The 15945-nt window shown below is 44.1% G+C and overlaps 1 protein-coding gene across 10 annotated transcripts in view; it reads left to right on the top strand.

Annotated features, from left to right (window-relative positions):
• Window positions 1-15945, top strand: part of kmt2ca (lysine (K)-specific methyltransferase 2Ca) — a 202640-nt gene that overhangs the window by 185105 nt on the left and 1590 nt on the right. For 9 of the 10 annotated variants that reach the window (XM_053684190.1, XM_017481966.3, XM_017481991.3 and 6 more), the window contains 17 exons: window positions 179-385; window positions 1504-1668; window positions 1786-1927; window positions 2257-2404; window positions 2596-2771; window positions 3327-3463; window positions 5455-5704; window positions 6231-6367; window positions 8117-8215; window positions 8333-9485; window positions 10281-10417; window positions 10661-10803; window positions 11663-11837; window positions 11968-12084; window positions 12212-12285; window positions 12941-13049; window positions 15104-15945. The exon at window positions 15104-15945 is cut by the window's right edge and continues 1590 nt beyond it. In XM_053684190.1, the coding sequence (XP_053540165.1) occupies window positions 179-385; window positions 1504-1668; window positions 1786-1927; window positions 2257-2404; window positions 2596-2771; window positions 3327-3463; window positions 5455-5704; window positions 6231-6367; window positions 8117-8215; window positions 8333-9485; window positions 10281-10417; window positions 10661-10803; window positions 11663-11837; window positions 11968-12084; window positions 12212-12285; window positions 12941-13049; window positions 15104-15196 (3462 nt within the window). In that variant the 3' untranslated portion in view covers window positions 15197-15945. The remainder of the gene's footprint in view (window positions 1-178; window positions 386-1503; window positions 1669-1785; window positions 1928-2256; window positions 2405-2595; window positions 2772-3326; window positions 3464-5454; window positions 5705-6230; window positions 6368-8116; window positions 8216-8332; window positions 9486-10280; window positions 10418-10660; window positions 10804-11662; window positions 11838-11967; window positions 12085-12211; window positions 12286-12940; window positions 13050-15103) is intronic. The other variant, XM_017481936.3, reaches the window with a different exon arrangement.

The raw sequence follows: 15945 nt of genomic DNA, 5'->3' as shown, positions 1-15945 counted from the left end.
ACCATAAAAGCTGATCTTTCCAAATACATACATTTCTAATCAAGCAGATAACAGTAAATGATTAAAAAGAAAATCACTCATTCTCTATGAATTGTCAGAGTGTAGTGGTAAAGATGTGATCGTATCAGGAAGAGCAAACCATTTCACGAATAGTTGTTAATCACACTGTGCTCTGCAGGGTGGCACGAATAGCCAGTTGGCTGGTAATTTGGATTCTCTAGAGCCTTCTCTGCCAGACCAAGGCAAGAAAAAGCAGCGCAATAAGAGAACACCAAAAACGGGGGCCGAGAAACCGCCGTCTCGCTGGAAGAAAAGAAAGAAAGAGCAGGAGGATCGCCAGGTCTTGTATCCCACCAATGATACACTGATGACGCAGCTCAAACAGGTAAAGGAGTGCACTGGATTGGATTCCTACTGGGTGATGGAGAAACAAAAAACACGCACTGTACTCCACCAACTATACATTTCTATCATTTAAGAGCAAATTTTTTTCTTAAAGGCCATTTTCTGTAATGCATTACAGGTGGAAATGTCCTAAAGCTAAATGAGTCTTAAATTATACAGAATGTTGATTTTTTTTTTTTTTTTTTTTAAACCCCCCATCCCCTCCCCCCCAATCCTCCACCACCTGTAAATGTGCCTCTTTAATTAGTCATCTCAAGGAGTAATTACTTTCATTAAGTCTTAATTGCAGTGCTGGCATGGATAGGTGTGAGCAGAATGCATTAGATGGAGTTCTTGAAAGGCCTAAACAGGGTTTTAAATGAAACATTCAGTGCACTTGCATTAACAATGATTAAAATTACACGAGTGCTTTTACACCCTGCTGGTTATGGATGCACTTGTGCGGTATATGATAAATAATGCCCCCCCCCGCCGCCCCCGCCCCCACACACACTTTAATTCTACATTTATGCTTATCAAACCAGGCTTTGAAAATATCATGCATGTTGTATTTCGCTTGAGTTCCATTTATTCCATTTTTGCTGAAGTTTCCTGTGCTGTGCCGGTTGGACTTTCTGTATATTTTTATTTAAAGCCCTGAAGATATGAAATGTTTGAGATAGAGGTAGAGATTATTTTTTTTTTAATCTCTTCATCCTGCCTTCCTCCCACGGTTGTAATTGTTTACACCTGTAAAAGCAGTTACTCATGATAAATGAATGAATGCAGTAAAGTAGCAGTGAACCAGAACCGTATATTCTCTCATGTTATGGAGCCTGGCCTTTCTTTCACCCACAAGCTTCATATTTGACTGCCTGCTCCCACCCTTAAGAAATGAAAAACTCTTTCTTTCTTTATTTATTTATTTAATTATTTATTTATTTATTAGGTCCCCCTGAAGCACAGCCCTGCTTTGATTTGAACACTTGTATATAAAATGAAATATTATCTGGACTGGGCATTTTTTTTTCCGGTGATATCCTTTTGTTGTTTTTTATTGGTTTTTATTAGGTTCTTCAAATAATTTCTTGCATATTTCCCCTCCTCTACCCATTACAGCAGCTCTCCCTGTTGCCCCTCATGGAGCCCCTGATTGGTGTGAACTTTGCCCACTTCCCTCCGTACGGCGCTCGGCAGCTGAACGGAGAGAGCAGACTGTCCGGATCTTTTGGCAACGCGTCACTGGACGGGGCGTCAGACTACTACTCCCAGCTCATTTATAAGGTCTGCTGCTACTATCAGATTAAAAGATCTTTTTATTTATTTATTTATTTAAAAAAAAAATTTTTTTAACTGAATGCTTATTAAATGTATCTTTTTGCATTTTGTTTCACCGGGCAGCAAAACAACCTGAGCAATCCTCCAACGCCCCCTGCGTCTCTGCCTCCGACCCCGCCGCCTGTAGCGAGGCAGAAGCTGGTGAATGGGTTCGCCACAGCAGAGGAGCTCGCCAGGAAGGCTGCTGTTATAAGTGGGCATGAGGGTAAAGAAACTGATAACCAATCATTCATGTAGTCATTAAAATATTGTTCAGAACGTTTCCATCATGTGTCACTATGGCTGGATTTTCGGTCCAGCTCGGGTTTTTGTGCCTGATTTTAAAGAAACTGTAAACAAATTTCACCAAAACGTTACGTAAATGTTTTTTTCCGTAAAGCCTAGTGCGTGAGCGTCATCTGCGATTGCTCCCGTCGTCCGCAAAAGTCGCCCTAGTGATAAAAGTCACTTATTCTAGAGAAGTACAGCCGTTCTGAGATTTAAACATAATAAACATTCCCGTAGTTTAAACGTTTTGCACTCGGCTGTTCTCAGTGTCCAAAAGCTTGGGACCGAAGCAGCTGTCGACTGTGTTGAAAAGAGAGGACGACCTCCTGGCTCAGGCCATTTCTCAGGGACCCAAGACTGTTGACGTGCCTGCGTCCTTGCCCACACCCCCACACACCAATCAGGAGGAGCTCCGGTAAGACTCGAGTGCCTGGCTTACAATACACAATATTCAGCTGTAGGGTCACTTGTCTGTTTTTGTTTTCTTCTCTTCCTTTCTTTTGGACTTTTTACTCATTTACCACCATTGTAAGTTTAAAAATATATATATATTTTTTTTTTATTTTTTTTTTCCTTTCTTTTTTTTTTTTTTTTTTTTTTTTAAAGTGGCCAGGACCATTGTGACCGGGACACCCCAGACAGCTTCGTCCCCTCTTCGTCTCCGGAGAGTGTCGCTGGCATGGAGATTAGCAGATACCCAGACCTGTCTCTAGTAAAGGAGGAACCTCCATCACCTGCACCATCTCCTACCATCCCAATGCTGCCCATTGCGAGCGGGAAAGGTCTCTTTACCCTATTATCATCGCACGTACAATATCGGGCATTTGGCAATGTGTTAATTAATATATAGTCACGTAAATTCCACAATTTAATCAGAAATGTGTCGCATGTAAAACACCTTATTCAGAAAATCCACCCGAAGGACATGTACGCGCATGCTCAGTCCGCAAGGAATTGTGGGTGCTAACACATGCTTAGCATATAAACATCCGAATATAGACCTTAAACGGAGTTTAAACATAGTCGCTGTTGACATTTTCAGAATGCTGATTAAAATGCATTTTCGATAATTTACCTGTGCGTTCATTTATTTATTTATTTATTTATTTATTTATTTATTTATTTATTTATTTATTTTACCCGATCATGTTCCTTACTCCGCTCAGATCACACCATGTACACTTTCGGAAAAGCCTGGACAGCCTGATCTACTCTTTGGAATGTTTGTGTTTGTGTCTCTCTGTACGTGTGTGTATGTGTGCGTTCATCGTCCACATTTGAAACCGCACCTCGCGTTCTGTTAAAAGTTCCCCACTGACGGAGACTCTTTGCTGCAGGCACTGAAGTCATGCGGTGGGAGGTGAAGAAAGAACCCCAGAGCAATTTCTTCGGCTCCCATTTTGATCAGTCTTCCTCCTGCTCCAAGGCCGGTCTGATGTCCGTATCGCTCACGCTCAATCGAGCGGCAGCAGAGGTAAGAGTTTCAAAAATAAACGAATGATTTTCTACAGGTGTGAGGCTTCTCTCAGTGCTGCGTAATACAGATTGTGTTCAAATGACTGTAATTTACCGTCTGAAAAGAATTAGGGAATTTCAGAACAATCCACATTCGGTGCTCAAGAGGTTTTTTTTTTTGTTTTTTTTTTTAAAGTGCGCTCTCAAGCGTATTAGTCTGTATTGTGAGTCAGAGTGAGTTAGAGCGAGGTTTAATCGTTTTAGTTCTCTGCTTCTTGAGCACGATTCAGCCATCCGAATAGCAAAAAAAAAAAACCTATCGGCTGGGGTGTGTTTAGGGCTGAAAATGTTCTCGGAAAAAACTTTCTCGGTTAAACATACATACAGACGTATGCCAAGGTAAAACTTTTACCAAGAAATCACACGCGAATAAAATCACCCGAGCACGGAGAACACACGGCCAGAGCGAAATAAATCGTTAGATCGGGGTTATTATCGTTTTAAAAATATTGCTAGTTTTTTGTTTTTTTTTGTCGTTTTAATTTCAGTTTTTCAATTTTAATGGTTTTGATTTCATTTCTATCTTTCAAAAAAACATTACTTTTAGTTTGTGTTGCCAAACTAATACACGTTACCCTGCCACCTTCTGATCATTTACGATTCGGCAACATTTAGTACGTTCACATGGACAACTATTATCGGATATGAACCCGATTAAGACGATACTCTGATTAAGGAACTAGCATGTAAACAGCGATTATTAATGACCTTAATCCGATTAAAGTCACACTCGAAGTAAACACGGATGGAATTAAGACGTGTGGAGTATTCCCGTTTTAGTCGCGTTATCGACGTGCGTTACAGACGCGTACACACCTTAATCACACTATTAACGTCGTGTGAGAGTTTTCACCGCATTGTGCGACAGGACACGATCACACATGGCAGCGCTCGACCGTTTGACGGCGAACAAGAGAGCACGGCTGCGTCCCAAACCGCGTACTTACCTTCTGTATAGTAGGCGACATACATGTATTTCAGCTACTATATAGACGGTAAGTACGCGGTTTGGGACGCAGCCCACGGCTTCAAGCAGGAGTCTGTATGCACGTACAGCACGACGGATAATTAACCGCGCTTGAAGCGTTCGTAAAATTAAAAACGAAACACCCAGAACTGTATACGGTCCCATAACGGAGACGAACTGTACGTCGATACGTGAAATTCTGGAGGGAACGTCGGACGGCGTGGCGCGGTGACGTAATGACGTGTGACGTTAATCCGTCTATGTTCTATAACACGTAAAACGGGAACATGAAAGGAATATTCTAAAAGCCACTCATGTAAACACCTTAATCACAATATCGTCTTATTCAGAGTAAGGTCAATAATCAGATCACTGCCGTCCGTGTAAACGTAGTCCGTGATGAATCCACTCCGTTCAGCCTCTCTTCTTAAGTCAGAACACCCAACATTTGAAATACGAAAACGAAAGTTTTATTTTATTTATTCTCTGAAATTCCGAGTTTCGTTTTCGTCCTAGTTGCGGTTTATTTTTCGTTTTTATTTCTGCTTCAGTCGGCGAAAAAGTTTTCTCGCCGCTGCTTTTACTCTTCCTGATGGTTTCCGTTAACGATAATAACCTTGCGTTAGATAATTACATAAATAACCGATTTAAAGCCTTTTAGTTTAAAACCTCCAGCACACGTGGCAGCGCTACAGCTCTGTCCTGTGTCTCCGTTCGTGACTCGTGGCTCAGTTGAGCAGAACCTAATCGAGTCGAATTGCTTTCCCGCGGTTCGAGAGTTCGCTTGGGCGTGGACCGAGACCACACGCTGCATTGTGAATAATGCAGTATGTATTTTTTTCTTTTAATAGTGAGAGAGATTTGCGGTGGTTATAAACGTTTCAGGACGTAGACTGTTCGTATTGGGTAACCGCTTTAGAAACCGTTCATCAGGCATAACCGACCATCCGAAAACCAACCTCCCACGTTTACTTGTACTCTAGAACATTCAAGGAGTGATGGCGGCGGTATCCAACTTGCTTTGCGTCCCTCTACCCGTCAACTACGAGGTGTCTCGTACCCTGAGTCCAGAACCACGCAACTCCCTGGCCATGCTGGCGAGCCTCAAAGTCCCTCCACCGCACGGACTCGACCCTCGCCAGGCCGCCCTGTTCCCCCAGTCTGGCGTGAGGTTCTCCAGACCTCCGGGAACGATGCCGTCGACTCAGCACTTCACGCCGAACGCCAGCGCCGGTGAGTGAACTCGCACCAGCTTCAGACTGTGAAGAGAAATTGCGGATATTGATTGCGTTCGTCAATAATCGCGATTAAACCCAGCGTTTAACTGCTTCGAATGAGGTTTGTAATGTTCCTCTCGAGTGGCATGAATCACAGGTTTTTACTTTAACTTCTTCACAGGGGCTCGAAGTCTTTATTCCTTTTATTATTTTTTTTTTGACACACGTTGTCATTATCATTAAGTGTTTTCCCATGTAGTTTGTAAAAGTGAATGGATTTAAAGTTCGTGAGAGGAGGCTTTCTTTTTTTTCTTTTTTTTTTTTTCCCCTCCAGACACACATTATTATCGATCATGAGATCTGAACTGTTAACAAAAGCCAGTGATAATTGTCTCACATTACTTAGGAAATTGGCCCAGCTTTATCATGTAGGTTTTTTTTTTTTATATATATATATATATATATATAAAATGGTTTCTCTCTGGATTTCAGCAAATTTTTGCAGATTTTTTTACAGGTGTCACTGATATGCTGTGTTCCAGGTCCAGCTGCGATCCGACCAGAATACCACATGGATACAAGCAGCCCAGGGAGAAAACTGCAGTGGTGCGCCCAGTGTAAAGTGGTGGTTTTGGGGAACGGAGTCCGAAGGTCCACCAAAGACCCGTGCGATAAACAGGTGGAGTAACGAGCGGAAGTCCGTAATCTTGCGCCTGTCCGCGTTAGCCAAACAACGTTGTTTTAAATAGGAATCGAGCAATGTCGTTTTGTTACTCATGCCCGCGCAAATCATGAATACTGTCCTGGGCTCGTCTCAGGACTCTCGAGTATCGTTTCAACACACTTCGTAACGTTTGTGTTTACTCTTCTACACCCGTGTAGCGTATATCTGGTTTCACCGAGAAGAGAAACGATTCCTTTTAGAGATTGGTTCCTCTTTCGAGTGAGTTTTCCTCAGTACCGTCACCGCTAGCTTGTTCGCTAGGCATGTAAGGGCACTTTCACACCTAATAGTCTGTTTGTGGCGTCTGAATCAGAGTCAAATCCATACTTTTGGTCCGTTTGCCTTTTGCTTCGGTTCGTTTTCTCACTGCGCGTACTGTAATTAAACGAAGCCAAAAAAACAACAACCCCATGTGTGTCAGGCTGAAAATGCACGTGTAAAAATGTATTCGTCGTTCAGGCATCGCATAAACAGCCCGAGCGTAGAGAACGCAGAGGCGAGGATCGATAAATTCCTAGGTGACTACTGTATGTAAATAGCTGGTTTCGAACATTTAGTGTGGCGCATCCAGTGTTTCCGTCGTCTTTTTCAAATCTCCAGAACACGTGGCATTTCTGCAGCTGTCGCTGTGTCGTTTTTGCTCCATTTAGCAGCTTACGTCTACCGGGAAAAAAAAAATCTGCAACCCAAAACACTCGACGTGTTCGTTCGCTTCCTGCAGTCGATTCAGAGTCGATTCCGAATCGAATCACTTTTAAACCGCAGTCAAACCGTGTTAGAGTTCACTCGGATGCAGATCGAGACCCGTTCGCTCAGACGCTCTCGGACAGGTTGTTTCGGACCACGCCCGAACGTGATTGCCGTGTTCTCACCTACTGAGGGGGAGAACGCGGCAGGGTTCCGTTCAAACAGACGAAACACTGCATATACGAAAGCACTATTAATCTATGTCTACCCGGATTTCTGTGTTGTGATAATGTCTGGTGTAGAAAGTGCTATACAAATCAAATTGAGTTGAGATGAGATGGATTAAAAACCCCCTCGTCCAGCCTGTCGAGTGGGGCCGGGGCTGCTTAGCGATTCAGAAAACCTGATCTCGCTGTACAGGCTGTATTACAAGTCTCCAGTTGAGTCATGGAGCCTCTCGTTCCCCAAAGGCCTGAAAGATTATATGTGTAACACGAGCGGAGGTCCCGGCTGTTTTCTCCTGGCTCTGTGCAGCCTGGGTAACTAAATGGCCGCCATTAGTGTTTCAGACCGGAGGCCATAGAACTCTTCAGCGAACGATCCTTCTTTCTAGCATTAAAGCTCCTCTCTAGGAGACAGAATTATCTACCAAATTATGTTAAACCAGTCCCGGTGGGAAAGGAACATCTTTTATGCTACAATTCCCGGGTTAACTGACGCTACCTGTGTGTGAGAGTTGCCTGAATCCACAAACTGGTTCATTTGCAAAAAAAATTGTGGTTATTCAAACGAGCAGTTGATGTTGATGCGTGCATTCCTCTGATGATTCCTCAGAATGGTTTCGGCATGACTATAGGGTGCGACATAAAACAGCCTTTGATGTGTACGTTTTTAGAGAGCTGTTCTGTAATAATACTTTGAGGCGATGCAGTCGGAAATTGGGAAGTGGCGGAGTCCCGTTTCTCAGCTTCTCTTGAGCATGTGGGGTGGCTTGACTGACGTGTGTTCTCTCTACAGGAGGGCCAGGTTTGGGCTGAGGGCAGCACGGTTTTCTGCAGCCGCAACTGTCTCGTTCTCTACTCATCCATCATGCAGAATAGACCTGTAGACAGCAAGGTGAGCCATGTTGTATCGCACTGAGTACAAGACCAGGGGGTCTAATTCCGTAAAATAATTATAATACGCTTAACTGATGGGTTTTAACGCCGAGCTTTACCTGTCCTCTTGTCTCAGCCGAACGCACCCGTGGTACCTGAATCTGAAGAGAAATGCCCCCCCAAAATTCTCCACCAATACAGCTACAACATATCCTCACTGGACGTACACTGCCTGGCCCAGATGCAGCCCAAGCAGTCTCCGCCATCCACCCCTCCCATCTCTTTTCCGTCCATTTTCTCCGAGACACAGAAAGCCGAGATCAAGTCGGACGCCCTGAAGGTCACAGTCAAACTGAAGCCCCGGCCCCGGGCCGTCCACAACGGAGCGGATGAAGCGCGCTACCATTCTGCAAAGCGCTGGAAAGGGCTGCGTTGGCGCAAGTGGAGCATCCACATTGTGGTACCCAGAGGAAAGCTACAGCTGCAGAGTGAGGATGAGCTGGAAGAGCTGCTAAGGAAGCTGGACGCATCACTGCGGCCGGAGCCGCTGCCCAAAGACCAACGACGTTGCTGCTTCTGCCACGAAGAGGGCGATGGCCTCACAGACGGCCCGGCCCGACTGCTAAATCTGGACCTAGATTTGTGGGTGCACTTGAATTGCGCGCTCTGGTCCACCGAGGTGTACGAGACCCAGGCGGGCGCACTCATCAATGTGGAGCTGGCGCTGCGCCGTGGCCTCAGTATTCGCTGTGCCTACTGCCAGCGCACGGGCGCGACCAGTGGCTGTCATCGACTACGCTGCACCAACACATACCACTTCACCTGTGCGCTCAAGGCTCAGTGTACCTTCTTCAAGGACAAGACCATGCTTTGCCACCTGCACAAACCACGTATGGGCAGTAGTGCTGGGGGCGCCACATTTGGAGTTCTGGAGCACGAGCTGCGCTGCTTCACCGTGTACCGGCGTGTTTATGTGCAGCGTGACGAGGCACGCCAGATTGCCAGCATGATGCAGCGTGGCGAGCGGGAACACACCTTCCGTGTAGGCAGCCTGGTGTTTCATTCAGTCGGGCAGCTCCTGCCACAGCAGATGGAAGCCTTCCACTCGCCAGCTGCCATCTTCCCCATCGGCTACGAAGCCAGTCGGATCTACTGGAGCATGCGCCATGCCAGCCGCCGCTGCCGCTACCTGTGCTCCATCGACGAGAAGGAAAGCACCCCTGAATTCACCATCCGTGTGGTGGAACAAGGATATGAGGACCTTGTGTTGACTGGCTCCTCCCCTAAAGGTAAGCGCCGCAAACGAGAATCCAAGATTTCTTGTATCGTTTTACATTTCATTGGTCTCTCATATTGCAGTCTGGTGATTTTTAAATATAGTCGTGAGCGTGGGCCTAAACGTCTACCACGCCTCCGAACGCTAATTATACAAATGAATACATTTCTTTTGGAGCATTTTCATATATAAGCCTCTGGGAACCATTTGCATCTCGTTCATTTGATGCTTCCAGGGGAATTTACCATTATGAAAATCAAATTATTCTCGCGGTCACGCGGCGTATTTCAAAACCACAATTTGTAGCGCCCTCTGCAGTCTGCCAAGTGTACTGCTGTCACGGTAAATCGTCAGCTGCTTTGCGTTTCTTAAATCGCGCTTCCTCGCCTCGCTTTTTAACTCCTCCCTCTGAGGAAGTGGAGAAAGGATGCAAGAAGAGGACACGGGGAATCGAGAGCAAATTCTGTTTTGGTGGATTTGTTTTTTGATGTTTCCAAGCTGTGTTAGCCGTATAAACAGAAGAGTTGATTACTAAAACACTACGTTTTTGATGGTTTACAAGATTCTGCTCATCACCTGACTTCGTTATAAAAGCGAAGCATATTAATTGTCATGCACGCAAGGATTTATAAGCTCCCATTGTTTATGTAAGTTTAAGATTGCTATTTTTTTACACGGAAGGAGGAAGCACCCGTGTGTCCTTCATCCTAAAGCCTCCTCTCCTTGTCCTCGATAATAATAATAATAATGTGATAATTAAAGCAGTTCACATGTGAAGGTTGAACCGAGTTGATTGTCGTTTCTACAGGTGTGTGGGATAAGGTTCTGGAGCCGGTGGCCGAGAAGAGAAACGAGACAGGCACTCTTAAACTGTTCCCCATCTACCTGAAGGGAGAAGATCTGTTCGGACTGACCGTACCTGCCGTCACCAGGATCGTGGAATCGGTACGACCGACACATACGTGTTAAGATTTGTTTATTTATTTATTTATTGTTTAAGTATTTGACCGGATTTATTTGGGTGCGTTTGCGATAAAGCATTCACGTGGTGTGGTTTAAGCCTGAGTGGTGTTAACGTTTCAAAAAAAGTAAAGCGCCGTGAATCCCAGCATTTCTAGAAGAATCTACCCTGTTTTAGATCACTTCCTGTTTCTGCGCGTGATCGTGTTTCTCATGGTTGTGTTTCAGTTGCCGGGGGTGGAGGCGTGCGCTGGCTACACGTTCCGTTACGGCCGTAATCCTCTGATGGAGCTGCCGCTGGCCGTCAATCCCTCGGGGTGCGCTCGATCCGAACCTAAAGCTTGCACACATGTCAAGAGGTGTGTGTTAAGGTATTCTGTAGGATTTAAGCCTTTTATTTCTCTTCTGCTCTACTCCCCGACCCCCCCCCCCCCCTTCCTTCCCAAAGTCTTGCATGTGCTCCAGCATCTACACCCAGGTGCTCAGGCTTGCTCCACCAAGATTAGATAATATTCTGTATTATGTCCTTTTCACCAATATATAACCGTCGGGATTTTCCGCTGTGATCGGTCCTGCCCAGACCCCGGTGATGCTGGATTTTGTGACGACTCAGTAAATAATCGCTCGGTTCATCTTCAACAATCCAACACACCTGTTTTAGTTCATCAAGAACTTCTGAAAGCACTGATGAGATGGTCAGGTGGGCACCATTATGGTTGGAGCTGACGTCTTCAGGAATTAGAGGTAGATCTCCAGGAACATGGTCGGTGACCACTGATGTCAGCTAAGGGGAAAAAAATCAACTACCTGTAGTTGATCAACTCGAGTGTTTTGACCGTGATCCAGTGCAGTATCGGTAGCAGATCCTTTGTAGAAGCTTATCCCTTCACATACATTTAGGGGATTTACTTAGCTGAAGGCTAAATTGTCAGTCCAGAGAGCGCTAGAGAGGTCGGAAAGGGACGTTCTTAAACAGTACAGCCTGGACATAGACATATATCGGACATTTGTAAAGGGGTGCGTAAACTAATAAACCATGTCCGTCACTTATCCAGATCTCTAAGGCATTTTATGAAAGCGTGTAGATTTTAGGTGAACCCACCTGGTTTAGTCTCTTGGCCCCGGTTCGTCGACCCTGACCCGAACGCTGACGGTCTTTCCCACGTCACTTGGTGCGAGTGTGCTTCGGCACTGGAGTGTTTCAGCGTGATTGTGTGTATGCTCCCGTAGGCCTCACACACTGACCAGCGGCTGCTCCGCTAAAGCCCTGCAGACCAACGGGTGCCCAGCCGAGCTCACCGGCGCCCCCTACAGTAAACAGTTCGTGCACTCCAAGTCCTTTCAGTACAGACGCATGAAAGCCGAGTGGAAGTCCAACGTCTACCTGGCTCGTTCACGCATCCAGGTAAACGGCACGACCGGCTCAGAGACGGAATCGTCGCTAGAGCACGATTGTATTATTTATTTATTCTTTTTAATCAGTTGTTCGTTACAAACGTTTGACTGCATTAAAAACCAGGGGGTGTTTGTTGTAGGGCTTGGGGCTGTACGCCGCCCGAGACATTGAGAAATACACCATGGTGATCGAATACATCGGTACCATCATTCGTAACGAGGTGGCAAACCGCAAAGAGAAGATGTATGAATCACAGGTACGTAAACTTTCCCCCCTCTCCCCGTTTCGTTTCATATTCAAAGGGATTATTGTTTTTAGTGCTTTGCTCATTTTATTTTTTTTTCCTTTACATTTATTTATTTATTTATTTATTTATTTTTAAGAACCGTGGAGTTTACATGTTCCGCATCGACAGTGAGCATGTAATAGACGCGACCATAACAGGAGGACCTGCACGGTAGGAACGTTTTTTTTTTTGTTTGTTTGTTTGTTTGTTTGTTTGTTTTTGTCTTTTGAGGTTTTTTGGGGGGAGTTTTCATGATGCTGAGTGGATAAACGACGTCACTTTTGAAAAAATCAGTAAATAATTACTTTATTGCTCACACCGCTCATTGACCAGTCCATACAGGATTTCGTGCTCTTTTTATTTTTTCATTTTATTTATATCGTTTAAGCTGCTGCTTTTTTTTTTTTTTTTTTTTTTTTCCCTTCAAAATTAAATTTGCGATGCACTTCGCATAGTTTTTGATGCTTTTTTTTTTTTTTTTTTTTTTTTTGCAGAAAACTACTCGCAGTGGCGAAATCTTCTTTCGCAATGATAAAAGGCAGCGGTGGCTCGGTGGTTAAAGGCTCTGGGTTACTGATCAGACGGTCAGGAGTTCAAGCCCCACTGCTGGACCCTTGAGCAAGGCCCTTAACCCTCAGCTGCTCAGTTATATAAACGAGATAAACGCGAGTCGCTCTGGATAAGGTCGTCTGCTTAATGCCGTAAATGTAAAATCCGGAAAAAATCCGAATAACGTGCACTCGGCATCATCCACACGCGGGTCGTGTTTCTTCGTCTGAGATGAGTTTGGATTTCTCGAACATAACACTGCAATTTCTTCCCTCAGATACATTAACCACTCCTGCGCGCCCAACTGCATAGCAGAGGTCGTGACCTTTGAGAGAGGCCACAAGATCATCATCAGCTCCAACCGCCGGATACAGCGTGGGGAGGAGGTACGTGTGCCGGAACAGCACTTAAACTCTGAGGGTTCCTTCCCAGCGTTTCTGAACAGGAGCTCGTTTTCATTCCTGAACGTTCCTGCTTGTGCCTTTAAGGAAAATTGTGATCGTCTCCCACAGGGCCTCCGGCGTCAAATCCTCGCTCGCTTATTCTCATTGTCGTTTTTTCTGATTAGAATTCGCTGTAAAACCCTGAAACTGAAAGATCCTCCATCCTCGGCCTTTTTTTTTTTTTTTCTTTTTTTGGTCCGATTTTTGGGACTGTAGTATCTGGAAGGCAGTCCTGATTAACCCTGGTGTTACAGGGATGTGATGTAACACGAATCCTTTATTAGCCGCATTATTTCTTGAACTTGAAACACGAGCCTACATGATTATGAAATGTAAAATTGTCAGAATACAAATCCGGTCATTCGGTTTCTATGGTGACGCCGGTTAGCGTGCATTGGCTAGACGAACGCAGAATGGAGCCTCTTAAAAAGAACAATCCTCTCCAAATGTAGAGAAACTCTCTTCTTAAAATCCGTCATGTTTTTATTTAACGTTAATGCTGTTTAGGCGACGATGCTTGGTATGAACCAGTGGTATTTGTTTGTTTTGCCGGCGGTGGTTTTCCGGAAAGTTTTGGCCCCCTATTAGTGATCATCTAAGCCATGTAGCTGTGTAACGGACCACGGCGTGTTAGAAAACTGAAAGGAAAAGAACGTATTCAACGTTTAACCTAGTTGCGCAGTCCTTACACGTTTTTCTCCGTAACTAGTAATATTTTCACGTTTTAGTTTTCTCGGCGTGGTGACAATACGTGCTCAGTTATAAACCAGGGGTTCCTCCGAACATATTGATGGACGTTATGAATTTTCTTCAACCCCCGTCCTGCGTGCTTTAATTCCGCGTCCGTGATTTCAGACTCGTAACGCCATGTCAAACACGTTTCGCCACATTTTCGTGTTCGTTAGAGTGGATTCCGTAGTTCCACTGAGAGATGCTGTCGAGGAACTAGCGGACGGAGACGGGCGGAGAAATCCGTCAAATTGTTTTATTGGAAAACACGCACAAAAATAAATAAATAAGTGTCTCGTACACTCGTTCACTTAAATGCGGCTTGTCGGAATGCTCGGTCACTCTCGGAAACACCGTTATGGTTAATAATCATAATATTCATTTGTAAAAAAAATCTGTAAAAAAAATTTCAATCATTAAGCGGTAAACGTTACCGTTAAAAGGTTTCGTGGCTCGGTACGAAAAGAGCCTTTATTTAACCCGGCTCCAAATCCGGCTCGTTTGGATGTGGTGGGATTCGTGATGTCACACGGGCAAATAAATTTTCGACGCCTACTTTTCCATCATCGCACCGTCGGCCCCGCCCACTGGCGCTCGGTCTGTGAAAGAGATTGTTACTGCAGGGGGCGTCGAGGATTAATTCATAGGCAGAGATGCTAGCCAATCACAGCAGTGGGCGGTTACATTGAACTCTTAAAGGTAAAGGACGCAAAAAGCGATCGTTTCAGTCAGACGGTCGGAGCCGGGGTGGAAAAAGGTCATAAACTTCTACATTCTGTGTGATTTTTGTGCTACAGAACTTTATTAATATTATAATTACACCTCAGGAAAGATAACTATTAAAAAATCATTTTTTAAAAAATGACTTGACCCTTTTAAACACCCATGTCAAGACGCCCATGTCATGACACATACATGCACTCGCATTATAAAGCCTTATTACTCTACGATAGCTCACTCATTATTATTATTATTATTATTATTATTATTATTATTATTCAGTTACGTATTAAATCATGCTAAATTATCAGTAGTTCTAATTACATTTGATTATTTCTGGATTTCTTTTTTCCTCCTTAAAAGGAAATGTTAGCGCCTCCAGTGCCCCTAGTGGCATGAGAAACGTCAGGCTAACATATTCACTTTAAAAATAAGAAAAAAATTTTTAAAAAAAGATTCCTATAATTCTACAAGTGTACACAATACTTGTTATTTAAATTTTGTGTGTTTTTTTTCTTTTCTTTTCTTTTGTTTTTCCCCTTCCCTAGTTGTGCTACGACTACAAATTCGACCTTGAAGATGACCAGCATAAGATTCCTTGTCACTGTGGCGCAGTAAACTGCAGGAAGTGGATGAACTGAATCGGAGCGGACAGGAAGAATGTTCTAACTCCACACATATGCATTCCTTGTGATCTTTTTTTCTTTCTTTTTTTCTTTTCTTTTTCTTTCCTTTTTCTAGGCCCGTTTCTAAACAGGAAGTGTTGTGTCGTTTAAATAAATAAATAAAATAAAACAAAGAACTTATCAGGGCAGATAAATAAGACCGAAGAACTGTAAGGGTTAATAATAGACAAAAAAATGGCCAGGTGAGGGAAGGGTAATAATGCGGGGCTGAAAACCAGGCTGTACACACACTTACAGACGTACACACACACACACACACACTGGTCCCTCTGCAGAAACAGCCCGCATGCGTTTTACTCTGACGGGAAGTTGATGAGAGCTTCAAGAGACTCGGTGAGGAAAATGTGGTTGGGTTTAATCTCACCAGCTGACCAGGAAGTGATCGTGCTGGCCACAGCCTTATTTAGATTATAAAGAGGCGGGTCCTCTGGATCAAAAAAAAAAATCTATACAGACACACACACACACACACACACACACACACACACACACACACACACATATATATATATATATATATATATATATATATATATATATATATATATATATATATATATATATATAAATATATAGAGAGAGAGAGAGCACGAGAGAGAGAGATATAAATACAGAAATGTAGACACCACTGAACAAGGAATGTACTGAGAAGACTTCCTTAGGGATAAAGCTAAGGGATTATTAACTTGCACTAAAACAACAAC

This window comes from Ictalurus punctatus, chromosome 1 (genome assembly GCF_001660625.3).
Source record: "Ictalurus punctatus breed USDA103 chromosome 1, Coco_2.0, whole genome shotgun sequence".
Classification (NCBI taxonomy): Eukaryota; Metazoa; Chordata; class Actinopteri; order Siluriformes; family Ictaluridae; genus Ictalurus; species Ictalurus punctatus.
The sequence above is the reverse complement of the archived record's forward strand: the minus strand, read 5'-3'. Positions and strand labels throughout refer to the sequence as shown.